Below are 18,551 nucleotides of genomic sequence, written 5' to 3'. Positions count from 1 at the left end.
TGAGACGATGACTTTGACCCACAATGTTTACTATGTCCATTTAGAAAATATGCTTGTTTGGATGAATATCTGAGTATAAAAGTGTTTTTTGACATTTCACTGAATGACATCTGTTTTTGTGGACGCTGTTACCACAAGATAAAAATACAGAATTTTTGACTATTGAAGAACAAGATTCTCCCTTTGCATCATCACTTAAGGGGTCCCTAGGGTTCCTTTTGATGATGTCACATATTGTGTGTGACTATCACTTTTTATTATGATTTAAAAGCACCATGTTGATCTTATTACACTGAATGATATCTAAGGAATTGAAAATCCGGACAAAAGTCCCCAGATGATTTGAATATCAAAACAAAATGGTAATGAAACGTGCTTTTGATACAATAACAAGAAGACTTCTAGAATTATGCCCAGAGAGTGAAAAAAGAATTTTGTTCGTCATTTTGCATAATTATTCAAGGATGTATTGATGATTTTTAAGTTCGGACCATTACACTGAATGACGTTTTTGCACTTTATGAGATTATTTAACACATACATTCACAATTATTTTTCTTTAAATGTTACTGAAATGAGACACCAGACTATGCTGTTTATCAGCATAACATTCAAAATTCATTAATTTACTTTTTTGATAGTTAAATGAGTGCGGAACAGAAAAAATGCACGTCTCGTCTTTGACCCACCACACAAGCTTAGAAAAGTAACACATTTGGAGACGTCACAAAACCTACGTTTGAAGTTGCAGCTTACTAGGGAGACCTAAATTAACTTCATTGTCATCAGACAGATTCTACTGACTTAGCATTAATTTATTAGACAAATATGTATGATAGTACATAATTTATTTATCAGCCATGTTTCCGCGGCACCCCTGAAGGGGGCCTGCGGCACCCCAGGGTGCCCCGGCACCCTGGTTGAGAAACACTGCACTATATTATGATCATGATCCATCCACAGAAGGGTCACTCTGCATGTTCTAGATAGAAAAAAAGTTATGGTGGTGATAGTTCTATGGTGGCCCTATTTATCAACCGTGGTTGGTAGGCCTACTGAGGTAGAGTTCTAAGGTTCATGCTGTGTAGGCTACATACTTCACATGTGTAGTAAGCCTATATATTTTCTTCTTAAAGGTACTATAATTCACAAACAACTTAGGGCAAGCTCTTACAAAATCACCCATGCAGAGAGAGACAGACAGGTAAGACTGATCATGTGACTCACCAGTTTTGACTGCTGCAGTCCGCGCGCCACCCCATTTCGTCATCACACGCCGGTCAGCTGATAATACATGGTAGTTCTACAAGTTGACAGCTAGATCGCTACATCAGAGGACGACATCAGTTACAGGTAAGATTTGGGAACATATGCGATATCACCAAATGTTTACAAACTTAATCTCAAAGAGAAGCCGTCTTACCAGGTTTTAGCGCTCATAGTAAAGTTTATCACCCTGTAAAAGTTGTACAACATGGAGCTTCCCAATAGTGCTTCAAAAATGATTGAGGTAACGTTAGCTTGCTATCCCAGGATGGGTAGCTTAACCGTGTTAGCCAATAAGCTGTGCTTCGGGGACCTTTAACTCATAACATGGCTCTGTTGTTTATGGAGTTACAGTTAGCACTTTGTAAACGCGGGTTGTGTTACTAAATCCACAGGTGAATTAGTTTGTCTGAAGTCTTAAAAGCACTTCGAAGTTGGGTGAGTTCCATGGTTGTTGTTTTTGCTGGCTGCCTAACTTTACTTGTAAGGTTAGGTTAGCTGGCTACGCTAGCTGCCTTAGTCTCCGTTAAGTATATTATGAAGTTAATTACTACATTGAATTTTGGCTGTCAAATTAGGATGGTTTGGTGACAGTACTGTCTTTCACGTTAGAAGTCAGCCAGGTTGTCATGTATGGGATAGCTTGCATGGAAGTCAGCCGGGAGCCCGTTCTGGCCTCACAGACTGCCACCATAACTTAGTAAGCTAATGTTGGCTAACAGGTTAATTAAATATGTTCCCCAGGTAGCGTTACTTGTGCGTCCTGACAGCCGGCTACTTTGTGTATTTTTTCGGAACTGCTTTACTAGCAACATGCAAAATTCTTTCAAGTAATGCTGACAGGCTGTCAGTCGTGAACTGTCAAACTGGAGCGGTCTGTTCATTCAGTCAGCCTCTTGTTCTGGGCTTAGACAATGACGCTGGCTTGGTTGCTGAAATATTTAACCATCGTCTAGAATTACAGCTATTCTCTCTTTTAGTTTTCCTTTCAGCCTGAATGATTAAAGAATGCAGTGCATACTTCCAAGACCTAGCACCCTAACATTCATTTAAGACCGCTCTACTACATGTGTGAGCTGTTGACTTTCTTTGACATGGCTTGTTAGTAATTAGATTGTCTGTAAACCGTAATGGGTTTCTTTTCCCCCCACTAGTCTACAGATTGTTTGGTACTAATTTCTTGTAGTAAAAGATCACAAACTGGGATTCCCTTTGGCCATAGGCTTTGCCGTGTAGCCAACAAGACATCACATGGTTCGGCTTAATCCATAATCCCCTCCACACTGTAAAACCTCCTCTGACTCCTACTCAGCTCCCAGTCAACAGACCACACACTGCCCCTGCTATCACTACCATCAGTGCTACTCTGTTTCTTGTAAAATAATTAGCCTCAGTCAGCCAGTTATCCGTATATCCGTATGTTCAGATGTGAAAGCAAAAGTAGAGCTTTTGCCCATTCCTCGAAAGGAGGTCAATGGAAAAGCTGTCAGACAGGACTTGCTGCATGTTTCCAGAACATTCGAATTATTTTTAAGGAATTTGATGCATTGCCTTTTTTCAGTACCGCCATGTGTCAAATGCCCTATTGTATGGCATATTTTCCCTAGTGATGGAGCAGTGTCCAAGCCAGGTCATATCACATGGTTCTTCTGGTTGGGGATGCCAGAACACACACTGAGGAGTCTTTTGCAGCCTTTTGCTTGTTTACCATGGAGACCTGTAAAGAATGTTGCCTTAGCCTTTCATTGTTTTTTTTTTATCCAGGATTTTCAATTCGACTGTCTGGAAATGTGGTATAATGTGTCACACAGGCCTGCTTTCTCACGTCGGCGCAAATTGAATGCATAGATGGTGGTATGCGTTGTCATGTGTGTGAAAAGTGCTTGTTGTGTAGTTGAGATAGGAAGAGGAGGGAGGGACTGGTGGTGAGTCCTGCTGATGAAGGCCTGATGGTATTCCCTCAGCTGACTGGTGAAGGTTGAAGGGCCACTCCACTCCAGCTGAGTGGAGTAAAGGCCGTGATGTTGGCTGGAAAAAGAATAGTGCTTACGACGCCTATGGGTCATTCCATGTCAATTCACCCATCTCATCTGGGGAGGGTGTGTTATGTGAATTGACATGGAATGGCCTCCACATAAATATTTTTAGAAGAATTTATTGAAGCTGATTTGCCAATCATGGCCTTTGTGCAGGAAAGGCAAGGCAAGGAAGGACTGGTGTGATGGTACAAAGAGGTGAGGATGTCAAGAGAAGGCTTCTTGTGAATAATCTCATCAGTAACTATATTTTATCAAGCAGAAAAGTGCTTGCTGTAACCCTGTGCCTGTCTCCTCTCCCAGCACACAGCAAAATCACTTGAAATATCTACTGTGGGCTCTATTGGGGTGAGGACAAAATAAAAGGGAATTCTGTCAGGGGTTTATAAGGGAATAAATGGTCTTTGCAATCTGAGGTAGTAGGCGATATTTTATGAATTGGAAAATGTAAAAAAAAAAAGGGATATTGCATTGTTTGTGTGTTTTGTATTGTCTAATCATCTTGTGTCTTCCTCCCCTAGCAGCAGGCCGTTGAGCCCATATAGAATTGGTTGACTTGAGTGGGGTGCAGTGCGTACCCAGAGTGCTGTGCAGCCATGGGGGAGCTGTTCCGCAGCGAGGAGATGACCCTGGCCCAGCTCTTCCTCCAGTCAGAGTCGGCCTACTGCGCCGTCAGTGAGCTGGGGGAGATCGGCATGGTGCAGTTCAGAGATGTGAGTATACTGTAGAGAGACAACTGGAGACCAGCCTGGTCTCTTAGTTCCCTCAACTTGCACTCATCTCACACAAAGGCATGCACATGCTGAAGTAGTCAACACACAAACACACATTGATCTTTCATGTGGATTGTATTGATCTGTCTGTCTGTCTGTCTGTCTGTCTGTCTGTCTGTCTGTCTGTCTGTCTGTCTGTCTGTCTGTCTGTCTGTCTGTCTGTCTGTCTGTCTGTCTGTCTGTCTCACCCACTCTCTTTCTCTGTCTGTCTGTCTGTCTGTCATGAATGATGTATTTATTTACCTTTCGTCTAGTGGGAAGCATAATCTAATCTAAAATGCAATACCTTAGTCATGCTTTAATTGCAAAACCTGAGGAAAGTATGTAGCCCCTGGGATGTGGATATGTGAATGCCTACACAAGGTTATTGTTTTCCATGAATGAAATCCTCTGGGATGAGTGTTTAGCGAAGCATGTAGGCTACAGGGTTTCGGTAAAACACGAGGGTGGCACAGTCAGTGTTTCTTGTGGGGAATGCTGATAGACTTTAATTTGTCCGTCTCTGTCATTACAGCTCAACCCAGACGTGAATGTGTTCCAGAGAAAGTTTGTCAATGAAGTCCGTCGCTGTGAGGAGATGGACCGCAAATTGAGTAAGAATCTGTGTCCCTTTCTCAGAAATATTCCACTTCCTCTTCTCCTATTTTTCCTCTGGGCTTTCTTTTCCTCTAGCTCTTTTCTCTTTACGCCTTTTCACTGTGTCCCTCAACTTCTGCCTTTTTTTCTTCCATGCATGCAAGTGCTCCCACTAGGGCTGTAACGATACACTCAACTCACGATTCGATTCGTATCACGATTTTTGACCTATGGTTCGATACACCCCACGATTTTTAAAATGTATCTTTTTGATGATCGTTTCGAGGTAAAATAGGTTACAAGTGGTTACTAAGAATGTAAAAGAAAAAGTTAACAAATAATAATGATATTGATTTGAAGCTTGGAAGCACCATCACATCATGTCACGTGGTTGTTTTCTGCATTGACTGGTAACAGAACTTTGAAAGGGTGTATCACGATACTGCCTCCTTGTATCGCGATACAGTATTGTGACCGCGTGTATCACGATTCCTCGATTCGATACAATATTGTTACAGCCCTAGCTCCCACTGAACTGCATACATTCTGACATGTAAACAACAACAACAACAGCAGAGTTCCTGTTTTGTGTTTAGGGTACGTGGAGAAGGAGATCAAGAAAGCCAACATCTGCATTGTGGACACTGGGGAGAATCCAGAAGTGCCCCTCCCCAGAGATATGATCGACCTGGAGGTAAAGGCCATAACAGCTTTCTTAACCCATTTTGTCCTGAGCCCTTTTTGGGAAAGGATGCCCTCTTCCTATTAAATCCTAAATATCTCAGCCTCCGAAGCACATACAAACATGAAATGAGTTACATTTAAAAGCCAAGACCCTCCCCTTGCATTGTAATGTGTTCATTCAGCTCTAACATACCCACATAGTTCATAAAACAGCTAAAATCTCAAAATCCTGAAAAACCCGTATATGTGTCTCCAGGACACAATGGGTTAAAGCAAGACTAATAGCATTTGTCCAGCCTTAAAATACATTTTCCAATATTCTTTCAGTAGTTCATGTATTTATAACATCTTGAAGCCCCAATCTGAATTTCCTTTGCCACCTTTTATGACCCATGAACCGGCCAGAACAGTGCGGGTGCCCATTTACTCCCCAGTTACGTTGAGCACTAAAGTGCTTACCTACGAACCCCCCGCGTTCAGGCACTTAACTTTTCCGTATGTGACCATTCGTTACCCATGAGCATGCATGCCCAAATGTTGGGGGCTTAGCGTGCTATTCCACAGCGCCCCCCTAGATGTAACCTTTTGACCTGACACTCTCCCACCCGCACTGATCTCAGGCAGAGAAACTGTAATGTAAGAGAACGTTCCTCTGAAGTTACTCGTTAATACAATGGGCCTACAGTGGGCCTTATCATCTATTCTACTTTCTCTGATCTCAGGCCACCTTTGAGAAGCTGGAGAACGAGCTGAAGGAGATCAACACCAACCAGGAGGCGCTGAAGAAGAACTTCCTGGAGCTGACGGAGCTCAAGCACATCCTGAGGCGCACGCAGCAGTTCTTCGATGAGGTCAGGGCTGGCGGTAGCGCTAGCAGTGGAGGTGGTGCTGCAAGAGTATGTGTTGTGTTGTACTGTTCTTTTCCCTGTCTCGATGCTGCCTGCCCACATGCATGCCTCTGTTACTCCCCTGATCACCACGTCGTCCGACTAACAAATCCATCTGCATCTGGGGCTGGCTGCCTGGCTGGGTTTGGTGCACTCTTGTGCAATGCAAGGGCTATTGTTAGGACAATGAGAGGATGTAATATGTTTATTTTTCTTTCTCCATATCTTTGTGTCATATAATGTCACATTATCTCATCTCTGTCTCTATTCTCACTCATCTTTCTCTCTTTCTCTCTTTCTCTCTTTCTCTCTCTCTCTCTCTCTCTCTCTCTCTCTCTCTCTCTCTCTCTCTCTCTCTCTCTCTCTCTCTCTCTCTCTGTCGTATGAGTAAAATCTTCTTTCTCTACTTCCTTTGGTCTTGCCATTTCCGGCCTGTCCACTTTCCAGTTGGACAGGTTTTTGTCACTGTTTGGTACTGCAGCTCCGGGAGCCTTGGGCTGCACCTAGTAATTGTTTCCTTTGCTATCCCTCGTGAGTCCCTACTCCTACTGAGCTAGTTTTTAAGCAGACTGACTGCCCTGCTCTACCGACTTCCCTCCCTCTCTCCTTTCTGTCCTCATGGGTAGAGATGCACCGAAATGAACATTTGTGGCCGAAACCAAAACCGAATAATAATTAATCACTTGGCCGAATGCCGAAACCGAATATTACAGTTCAGTTAAAAGTTATCAAAAGTTAGGTTTTTCACCATTTTTAAATATTGTTTAAATCTACGGCTTACATAAAACTTTTAGGCATGTTTTTCACAGAAAATAAATGTTTATTTGAAGTCTTCAAATGTTAGAGTAGAACTGAAATGAGTCTAATTAATGCCCATTTTCTATTCGACCTCCGATTCGGCCACTCAATTGACTTTCGGCCGAAAACCGAAAGTGTCTTTTTTTTGCGTTTTCGGACGAATATTTTCTGTGGCCGAATTTTCGGTGCACCTCTACTCATGGGTGAACTTCCAGGTGTCATCGCACCCTTTACAAGTGGCCATGTGGAGTAATGAGGGTAGATCATTCTAAACCAGGGGTGGGCAATTATTTTGAATCAAGGGCCGCATTGGGTTTAGAAAGTTGACCAAAGGGCCGGATGTCGTAGGCAACTTGCCCGTGCCAATAATAAGAAATGGTGTACGCCAACATAATTACACCATTGTCAGTTATGCCATTCCTGCTAATTGTATCTAGATGTAGACTTTAGTAATCTTAGGTTTCCAAGACCCTTGTTTTAGGTAGCGCATTGAAGAATGAGTGACCATGTGAATCTGCATTTTTTTTCTTGGAAAGGCTCTGAGGGCCGCATGAAATGGCCGAGCGGGCCGCATGTGGCCCCCGGGCCTGAGTTTGCCCACGTCTGCTCTAGAAGAAATGCGTTCTCTACGGTGTGGGAAATCATTGACCCTTCTGAAATGCTGCATGGATGGATTTTTCAGTCCACGCCGCGCCATCTCCGGCAGTTTCGCTGTTAATCATTCATCCCCATGGCATAACACACTATAAAGCGGGGCGTACATGCACGACTACACACACACTACACGGGACGGGAGTAATTGGTTAATGATTTTGTTACATGTAAACATATTCCGCTTCTTCGGAAAGACTGAGATCTGCATGACTGATAAAACACAATTAATCCCCCACCCACTTTCCATGCCCACTGTTAATTATGATGCAGAAGGCATCAAGGTCCAGCCTACTAAGTTAGCTGGTGCCTGAAGCATGATTTCGCCTCAGACTAAATAGCCTTTAGCATTCGTTGTAATGTATATTATGCTTTCAACTTGTAGTTTGTCTCTATATACATAGTTTTAATGGCTGGTTCAATAATCAGAAAAGCTTTCTTCAATGTTAGAATCAACATTTTGGATTAATAATACTCTATTTGAACGCTGATATATTGTGATTGCTTTAAGATGCGTAAAGACATGCTTAACTATGCTTTCAGTAATAAAAAAAGAGTAGTGTAGACTATAAGTAGTTATACACACAAGCATTCTTTTTTTACTGGATGAAACTTGAGAAAACGGCTGAAGTGTAAATGTTTGAGGAAGTTATAAAATAGGCTTTCATGGAATACTGTTTCCCAATTCTTACCCGAGGGATATTTTGCAACTTATCAAATCGTATCTATGGACACACGCCACTTGGGTGATGAGAAACAGAAAAAAAACATACAATGTTTCCTTTAATATACTGAATGCAGATCGCTGATTCACCACGCTAGCTCACCTTGCATGACTTACATCAAGGGTTGGCTGGAGTGAGCAGCCCAAGAATAACTCTTGCTCATCCTAACACAACGCTGTATGCATGCATCCATACTAGAGCATGACACGGGAGTGGATTTTCACTCCCGTCCCATCCCGGTCCCAGAAAAAAAATCCCATCCCGTCCCATCCCGGACTGGAGTAAAAGAAACAAATCCCATCCCGTCCACTCCTGAAAAGAATGTTTCCCAATCCTGCCCACTCCCACTCAAAATCAATCATAGGCTTTTTTAATGAAAAAATAATCGAGCATTCCCGCTCTCATTCATTTTTATTCCCGCTCCTACCCGCTCCCATTCATCTTTAATCCCGCTCCTGCCCGTTCCCGTTCATCTTTAAAATTTTGACTCCCATCCCGCGGGAATCCCGCAGGACCCGCGGGACCCACGGGAATTCCTGAAAAATGTCATCCTCTAATCCATACATCCGATCCATTCATGCATTTATCCAGACAGTTCCATTCATTTTGCCCCATTCGTGCCGATCACCTGTCCTCACATTATATCCTGTCCTCACCGACTTTGCTTACGTCACATGATGGTTTTGCGTCTCAGACCCTGCTATATTGGTCCTCTCTCACTTCTTCTCTCCCCTACGTCCCCTCTCTCTACTCCTCTCCACCCGTCTCTCAGATGGAGGACCCAGCCCTGATGGAGGAGTCCTCTACCCTACTGGACCCCACCGAGGCGGGCAGAGGAGCTCCACTCAGGCTTGGGTGAGTTCACTCTCAAAAGGGCTGAAACTGAAATCAAAATGGCAAGTAGATTTCCCTACAAGATTGAAACAAAACCGTCTCGGATTCAAGCTAAAGACAGATGCTCCACTCTGCAAAGCTTACAGTTTATTGCTTATGAAGGATTGCCATGTGATTTCATATGGGCATTTCACCCTGTTGCAAGGTGATGGAGCACTGCTTGTATTTCGGTTTACCCTCTGCACAGATGAGGTGGAGAATTGAGAATTGATTTTTTTTCTCAAATGCAGCTAAGCCCCTAGGCACTTTTTGGAATGGGGCTTCTAGTATTGTTATTGATTTATTGAAACATCCTGCCATGTGAAGGACTGTGGCCAAATCTGTCAGTGTGTGCAATTAAAAACAGTGGAAATCATTACAGCCTCTCTAGAGTTAGGAGACAAACAGCAAAATGAAAACATAAATAGAAAATTGAATAAATTGAATGTTTCCAAATAGTTTTTGTGAAAGTGTGAATTGACTGTACTGTTTCCAGTGAAAACAGTTTTGCGTTTTAACATGCATACTTCTGCATAGCAGTGGTGTAGTCTACGTAGAACGCGGGTATACCGAGTATACCCACTTCTAAATTTCAGGGATTTCAGTATACCCACTTAAAATTGATTGATTGATCCATTGTTTTGAATAGCACAAATATATACAGTATACCCGTTTCAAAAAAATCTCATATACAGTATACCCACCATAAAAAAGTAGACTACACCACTGCTGCATAGATAGGTTTCCCGTTTACAAACATTTGCGCTGTGAGGAGGGGCAAGATGCCAAGCAGCCAACCATGTGAGGGCATTTTTCATTTTTTGAGTGACAACCGTTTCCAAACAGAGGCTGCAGAGGGACCCCTAGCTGTGCACGTAGACCGGAATGTTTGTGAACGGGAAACCCATGTATACTCAAAATAGTCTTCAACCCTCAAAGGTTTGGAGGAGATCTGTTTGTACAGGCAGTAAAAGGAAAATGGCATTGTTGAGGTCGCATTGGGCAGAGGTAAATCGTCTGGATATGCCCTTTGTGCACACGGTGCGGTTTGTTTTGCTTCTGTTTGTGTTCATTTAGTTAAATGAGCAAAACATTGTGGTAATGAAACAAAACAGTGGGAGCAAAACGGAATCTTATGGAGGCAGACTTTTCTTTTCGACACAACTTGATTCTCCTTTTGGTCCCGCTCCATGTTTAAAATCCTGCATATGCCTGCTTTGGCTGCCCTCGCATTCCTCCACTTAATTCCAGAGTCTGGGAAAGGAAACAGGGCGACTATTTTGTTGATGATCCTGGAGATTTGTGAATACTGAGAGACCAATCCTGCCCTACAAAGCAAAAAGGCAGTATTGGCATTGTTTTTGAAAATCGGTTATTATGATTGTCATACATAAACTGTATATCAAAATAGAAACTTAAATAAAGTATTAGTCTGCAAGGAATGGGGTACTAAAAAGTCACAGAACTGGCACAGGTCAATCATCTACCTAAAACTACTTGGGCTGGACAACAGGATCATTTTAAAGTCATTTTTATAGCCTAGTAAACTAGCCCCACCCGCCAGCGGCCAAAATTATTTTTGCCTGATAGTGGGTCTAGCCTCGGACGATGCCCCAATGCCCAGAATCTGGCAAACCAATCACAATGCAGGGAAGTCGTTTTGATTTATTTTGAATCTTTGGATGCAAATCGGACGAGGTTATCTGTGACGACAAAGCGTTGGCCAATTGGCACAGACACAGTTTTAAAGACAAAAGGTGGTTTCCATCAACAATCTTCCAATGTGTCATTCATCGGGGCCAGACTAAATTGCACATTTTATCTCACATTTAGTCTGGTTTATCAGGCTGTCATTTTCACTCAGTTCAGAGCTCACAGGGTTCCCGCGGGGCCTTAAAAAGACTTAAAAGCATTGAATTAGAGAATTTGAAAATAATACCTTAAAATTCCTTGAAAAAGCCTTGAATCAAATGTGTAGGTCTTGAAATCTGCTCACAAAAAATATGTTGTTCATTTTAATCTTCTCATCGTTTTTAAAAACTTCATCTTAAAAAAAAAAAAAAATCTTAATCGCTTTTATTTTGGTATTTTGGAAGCGGCGGCACCACTGACTTGATCATTGGGCGGTGGGCGTTAATATCTAGAGTTCTATTCGCTCTATCGCATGCGCACGCTGAAGAGATCTCTGAGGTACTTGTTCATTTCGCGGTAATAACAGCTGTGTAGCAGATACGGATTTTGACATCAAACTACGGCGATGTCACTTCAAAATACGGGAAAAACCAACAGCAAAGTGTGTTCATGGGCCCTTATAAATTGCTCTGTAGACTTGCAACCAGACAGAGCCGTAGACATGGCTCTGCTTGCAATTGTCTCGCGCTGGCCAGCAACGTGTGGGGGGGAATATTGACCAATCAGAGCGCTAGTTTGGATGTGTTCATTTGTTGTGCTGCGCTTCGCTCCTCTCGAGTCGAGGCATCAGCTGCCGATAGAAAGTTTGCTTCGAAATCACACAAGTAAGAGAGACTGGTTAATGCACTCCTATAATCTCTGAAACAAGTGTCCTCCTCCTGTCATCATGTATTATCCATCTTGGTACTGTCGCTGTAGTTTTACAAGTGAGCACCGTCAAAATCACCGTTTCAAAGGTAAATGGACTTTGAGAAAGGTAGCCTGTATGGGAATAGTGAATTGCGTCCAGTTGCTAAAACCGTAAACTTATGAAAATAAATAAAGGCCGAGGTCTGTCGTAATGATTCACCCAATGTTTCGCCGTATTTGACGGCAATATGTTGTTATGTTGCTTGTTTTGGACCGAAACGAGATTACTTCTGAATGAGAACATGTTTCGATGACCGCGCTATAAATTAGCAGAAAACTAAATTCGGTTTCCCTTTATGCCGGATCATTTTAACTCGGGAAAATAAAGCGATAGTTCTAACGGTTGTGCTCGGAGTAGGTCAGGAATAGGCCTACTGTTCCCCCTAGCTAAGATGACACTTTATCTTTTTCTCTACTGCTGATGCTTCTTCACAGTAGGTGACAACATCACCATTTATTAATATTGGGGGAGATGATGTAAGAATCATTACAATTCAACTTTTTGTTCATTAAAATCACTGAAATGCCTCGATATTTTATAATCAAATTATACATTTACCTTCTACAGCCAAAAAAATTATCAGCAAATGCTTCAATTTCATACTCTATTCCAGCTCCTTAACACCCCCCAAGTGACCAAATGCTCTGTTTGGCTGGTACATAGGATAACTTAATAGCCACTTAGGCCTACTAGCCAGACTGGTGGTATGTTTGACTAGTAAGATTAACAGCCATATTGGCTGGTGATCAATAAAGTTAATTTAGAGGCCTGAATTCCAGCACACTATATCATGGTGTTATGGTGTGAAACAAAAAAAACATCTTTCATGAAAGTTTAATAAATTATGGTAGTTCAAAGTACTGTGAAGAGCAAGATAAACTATTTGCCAGATACACGGGATGTTAGGCTAAAATGCAGGAAATTGCATCTAAGAAAAGCATTTTTTTCTGGGGGAGGACCCCCTGCCTGAATGAAGTGTCTCATATCTTCCCTGTTGACATTTGGCAACCCTAGGTGTAGGGCAGACTATGCAAAACAAAGTAGCCTCTCAGATGGGCCCGCCGCCGACCCCGTTGCTTTGCCATGCCAAGTTGTTGCGCCGTGAATTGCAGCGCCGCGATAAGTTGCTACTCAATTTTTTTTTAAAGGTTGGCAGGTATGGTTATGTACCAGCAGGCTGTATATTTTTTGTACGCGTTTCATTCACCAGCATGGAGCAACATCCGTTTCCTTTACTTAAAACCTTAAAGAAATATATCCATTAATGGTAAACTAGTAAATGTGATTTCATTCACAGATTCGAAAGGTAAGACTATGCACTTAATTGCCAATGGATATCCAAAATCTGTGCACATTAATGAAGACAACTCAAAGATAATATTATTAGTAAGATGACAAGTTATTTGCACAAAAGAACATCCTCCAGTGACCCTGAAAATAAATAACAAAGAATCCCTTAATTAAGCAATGTCTTCTGAACGTTGCATGATTTTGTATTGTGGTGTTTGGTATGTATAACAATTGCAATAGCGTAACAATATGGTTACACTATTCATCATCCTTAAACGTTTTAAAATTTTCTGAGAAACAAGTAACAAAAGTTGAGATGTTTCTTTGTCGATGAATTCTGGTGAACTGCGACATAGGACTTGAGTTTATGTATAAATTGTCTGAAAAAGCCTTGAAAAAGCCTTGAATTTTACTCAAAGAATCTTGTAGGAACCCTGTACCTAGTTACTGCCTTTTCGCTTTGGAGGGCAGATGTCTTTCCAATGGCTCTTATATAATGGAGTCAATGAGTGCTTTCAGTAAGCAGAGTCCTAGAGCTCTGAGTTCTCATGGTAATTGAAACCATTGCAAAGTCATGCAATGACTTCAGTATCAGTAGGCACGCCACAGAGTCAAAAAATCTGATTTGTTGTATACAGGCCAGTGAAAGTGTCTTTGTGTACACACTAATGAAGGAGATTTTAATGTGTGACTTATTTAACGTGAAACTGTTCCTAATTGCACTGGCAACATGATAAACATCACATGGAAGGTAATATAATTTAGCAAAATACCAATAGTAAAAGGGTGTTGTTAGGCTACATCTTTGAAGATAAAGTACACAGTTTTGCAGTCATTTTCTTCCCCTATTTCCTGTAGTTCCCCTTATTCATTTATGTACTTGCGTATTTGGAAAGTCATGGACAGGTTTTCAGACATGCGTAGAAGAGAGAGAACATGAATGAGGAACCTGTGCAAGGCTTTTGTCAAAGTCCAATTGGTGAAATGTACACAATGTTTAATACACAGATTTTACCATAAACTTTCAAGATGATAAGTGGGGTACTCCTTCCTTACTCCAGGTTTTAATGCCATTACCATGTATAGAAGATTTGTAGCTCATAATGAAAGACAAACAAGTAATTTCTTGTTGTTCATTCCAAAGGTTTGTGGCCGGGGTGATCGGCAGGGAGCGGATCCCCACGTTTGAGAGGATGCTGTGGCGGGTGTGCCGAGGTAACGTCTTCCTGAGGCAGGCCGACATCGAGGACCCCCTGGAGGACCCTGCCACGGTGAGTTGTCCCACCTACTGCCTGACCTAATTGGCTGTCCCGCACCAGCATGTTAGCAGCTCATGACCTGCTTAACTGCTGCTACAATACAGCTGTGTGTGTATATACAGGGTTCCCACTGGTGCTTGAATTCCTTGAAAATACTTGAATTTCAATTAAGTGTTTTCAAGGTTGTGAAAATGCTTGAATTTTTGGTGAAGTGCTTAATAATGCTTGAGATTTTTGTCAAGTCAAACTCAGTAAGCCAAATAATAGAAATAAATTGTTCAGGTACATAAAACATCTGAGGGAGTGAGATGTCAGATGGGATTTGCCATTTGACACCCTAAAATTGATTAGAATGCAGTAAATTGCATCTTAAAAACACAATTTTCTGGGGGAGGATCCCCACACCCCCTTCCCGCGACCTATTAAAGGTGCTGGAAAACTGAACATTTGGTGCTTGAAGGTGATTGAAAAGTGCTTGAATTTGTTCATGAAAAATGTGTAGGAACCCTGTTTATAATACCTCTCTAACCGTGGTATGATGAGCTCATTACAGCTCTTGTCTTGTGTTGACTTGTGGTCGTTTCTCTTCTGTTGTCTCTACAGGGCGACCAGGTGGACAAGTCTGTCTTCATTATCTTCTTTCAGGGAGACCAGCTGAAGAACCGCGTCAAGAAGATCTGTGAGGGGTGAGGCATCAGTAGAGTAGCGATTCTCAAACTGTGGGCTGGAACCCACTAGTGGACCCCGAAGGTGTTCCAGGCGGGCTTTTGAGTCATCAAAATAGTGTTTGTGCGTGTTGCTGTTGACTACTTGTTTGAGTTTTAATTGTTTGGGTCCGTGGTGGGCCCCGAACATTTTTGAACATTTCAAGTGGGCCCCAAAGTTGGAAAAGGTTGGGGAACCCCTGCAGTAGAGCTTTCCTTTGCCTTCTCTTCCTACCTTCTTACGGCTGCAAATAACGCCAGTACTTCTCTAGCTTCTTACCTACTTCTTACCACATATAACAATAAATCCTAGAAATTACATCGTTGTTGTTACAGCAGTGCTGTCAATTGAGAAATATTTAATCCAACTGGGTCGTGGGTCAAAATACAAAATTACGCCACTAAAGGAAACCTCTTAGCTAAGCAGTGCACAAGTTGACACACTAATGGTCTGCATTGTGCAAACACAAGGCGCTGCCTCAATTGTTCAGCTCATTTGTCTTCAGCAGCACTAGTGCATTTCCGCTAAATCTGAATACATGCAAGGGAAACTCTGCACTGTATAATGGCTTGCATGGTATCTAGGGATGGCGAGAATTGAAAAAACTCTTAACCGGCTACTGAGACTCATTAACCGGTGGTCAACCGGTTAACCGCGCACACACACACACACACACACACACACACACATACACACATACACACACACACACACACACACACACACACACACACACACACACACACACACACACACACACACACACACACACACACACACACACACACACACACACACACTATATCAAAGATTTTTTATTTTATTTTTCACTTAAGACTTTTTTTAGCTGCGCAGACAAGACCTGCCATGTCCAGCCACTGTTGCCAGATGGAAAATGCTGAATTATCGTACTAAAACCTCAAAATTATCATTTTTTGGGGCTTTTTGGGAGGAAATTATTATAATTATTATTATTATTATTACAACCGGTTAACCGGTGGCAGAAAATGTTAACCGGTTAAAGTTGATCCAGTCGACTATCGGTTAAACGGTTACCGGTTAACATCCCTAATGGTATCATGTTATCAGTCAGCAGCTGAGCAGTTATGCATCGCCTATGTGATCATAAACATTAGGCTCGCATTGAGGCCAGTAGGTCTATTGAAGCAGAGCCTGCAGCTTTGCAGGTGGCTTTGCAGTTTATGAACCTACTTCCTATAGAGTAGCTGAACTCGTTGTACTGTGACTTGACTGATGGAGTGAGAATACGGTATCTCTAAGTCAGTGATTCTCAAAGTGTGGTCCGGGGACCACTGGTGGTCCGCGACAGAGCTCAGGTGGTCCGCAAGGGGATTTCTACTTTTGCAAGACAAGCTAGCAGTAGGCTATATTTATACAAAATACATTATTACAAAGCCAAACATGTCTGAAGTCACATTTTCACCACAATAAGACAGGCTTGTAAATGTGCATAAAAAGTAAGTGATCTGCATCAAAATTAACAGTGTCGAATTAGTACCCCCCAACTGTCAATTCAGTTGACAGGTGGTCCCTGAACATTTTTGGCGGGACAAAGTGGTCCTTGGTCTGACAAAGTTTGAGTATCACTGCTCTAAGTCTATATCTCTAGTCTATATCTTAGTTGAAAGTCTGAAACCGAAAGCTTGAACATATAACACCCAACTGAACTTCCTTTCCTCTTGGCCAGTAAACCACAACAGTGTTGTGTTGTCTTGACAGACTGTTGACCTCGATCTGCATCCTGCATGAATTATACTATGCAAAGAGTATACTTTTATTAAACATTTTCAGGCAATTGTGAATGTCAAAAGTATAATAGTAATAATGTTATTATTATTATTACGGTATTTATGGCAAGTGTTGATATGGTATTAAGCAGTGGTTTCTGATTGGCTATGTCCTGTGTCAGGTTCCGGGCGTCGCTGTACCCCTGTCCAGAGACGCCCCAGGAGAGGAAGGAGATGGCAGCTGGAGTGCACACCCGCATCGACGACCTGCAGATGGTAAGCGGCGAGCCTGCACCCAAAAGTAGTGTGAGACTCCTAGAAGAAGGAAAAATATGCACACTGTTGCAAAAAAAAGTCTCCTAGAAGAAGGAAAAATATCCACACTGTTGCTGCTCACTGATTTATTCAACACGTTTCAACCTCAAATGTCTTTGTCAGGTGTGTAGGTGTGTGTCTGCTTAGGCTGATTTTTTCTTCTTGAAGAACATGCACCTCTCAGTCCTCTTGTAGTCAAGGTGCCTGATTTCCTTGCTTCTCACATGGCTGTGACAAGTATTTGTATCCGGAAGGGTATAGCTTCTAAGTAAATTTGTTAGTCTAATTACTTTTTAAAAATTCCATGTAATGAAAATGATATCCCCAGGTTACAGAAGCTGTGTTCAGGGCAGGTTTCATTGCATGGAGAATTTAAAAAAGAATTTAACTGACCTGACCTGACCTGACAAGCTATACATTTGCATGTACAATTACTTTGCAGTGCAAACTACAGACCTGTTACAGTCAAGGTCCGAACTACTGGGGATACAAATCAAATAACTGTACAAAAATAAAACGTTATCCACACAAAAGACAAGACAAAAAATGTCAACTGGATTGTCAAAATTATCTAAGAAATGCAGCAGAACATTTCTTCAAGCTGTTTTTTGAACTGGAGTAAAGGGGACTTTTCCAGTCTGCAGTCATGTGACGGTACATAGAATCACACATTAATATCCATCAGGTCACCACAGTTTTCATACATGTATATGCTGCGTATAGCATATTTACATAGCCGTTTGCGGTCTCTTGCCCGAATGTTAACTTTGGTGTGACCGCATTTGTCCAGCTGTCTGTGGCATGAGGTCCTCCTGTGTGTCCACGTGCCCTTGTGTACTCTTGTGTGTATGTTTTTGTTGCCTTTTGTCTCGATGTGTACTCAGCTGCCAGGAGTCCATTTTGACAGTGGAGATGTAGTAGCCAACTAGCAGTCTGGACACGCACGTTCGCGCAGACACATTTAGACAAACACGCACATATTAGCACCAGCTCTATGTAGACGCCATAGCCATAAAGACAAACTAGTACACACACACACACACACACACACACGCGCGCGCGCGCACACTTTTACACAGATGCATACACATTAGCACCAGCATTGGCCTTTGGCAGTAAAGATGCAGACCCAACAAGCTGCATTAGTTTAGACGCACACACACACACTTTGGCAATGAAGATGAGGCAGCTACAAGCAGTGCTAGGCTCTGTTTCTCAAAAGCATCGTTGCTAACCAATTAGCAGCTTTGTTGCAAAGCCATTTCACTTTGACAGCCTAATAAGTAAGTTGCTAACTGAAGCTGGGCTTACACTGTGCGACTTTGGCCCCGATTTTGCCCCGATTTGGCACTCGCACGACTTT

At 42.2% G+C, this 18,551-nt stretch overlaps 1 protein-coding gene across 6 annotated transcripts in view; it reads left to right on the top strand.

Annotated features, from left to right (window-relative positions):
* The first annotated feature begins 1,258 nt into the window (after positions 1–1,258).
* atp6v0a1a (ATPase H+ transporting V0 subunit a1a) overlaps positions 1,259–18,551 on the top strand; it is a 57,423-nt gene continuing 40,130 nt past the window's right edge. For 2 of the 6 annotated variants that reach the window (XM_063184995.1, XM_063184989.1), the window contains exons 1-9: positions 1,259–1,353; positions 3,824–4,015; positions 4,590–4,668; positions 5,248–5,345; positions 6,058–6,186; positions 9,169–9,251; positions 14,306–14,432; positions 15,024–15,106; positions 17,056–17,149. In XM_063184995.1, coding sequence (XP_063041065.1) covers positions 3,899–4,015; positions 4,590–4,668; positions 5,248–5,345; positions 6,058–6,186; positions 9,169–9,251; positions 14,306–14,432; positions 15,024–15,106; positions 17,056–17,149 — 810 coding nt within the window. In that variant the 5' untranslated portion in view covers positions 1,259–1,353; positions 3,824–3,898. The other 4 variants (XM_063184981.1, XM_063184960.1, XM_063184968.1 and 1 more) reach the window with 3 other exon arrangements.

This window comes from Engraulis encrasicolus, chromosome 2 (assembly GCF_034702125.1).
Source record: "Engraulis encrasicolus isolate BLACKSEA-1 chromosome 2, IST_EnEncr_1.0, whole genome shotgun sequence".
In the NCBI taxonomy this organism is placed as follows: Eukaryota; Metazoa; Chordata; class Actinopteri; order Clupeiformes; family Engraulidae; genus Engraulis; species Engraulis encrasicolus.
This window is presented reverse-complemented; position numbering and strand designations above follow the sequence as displayed.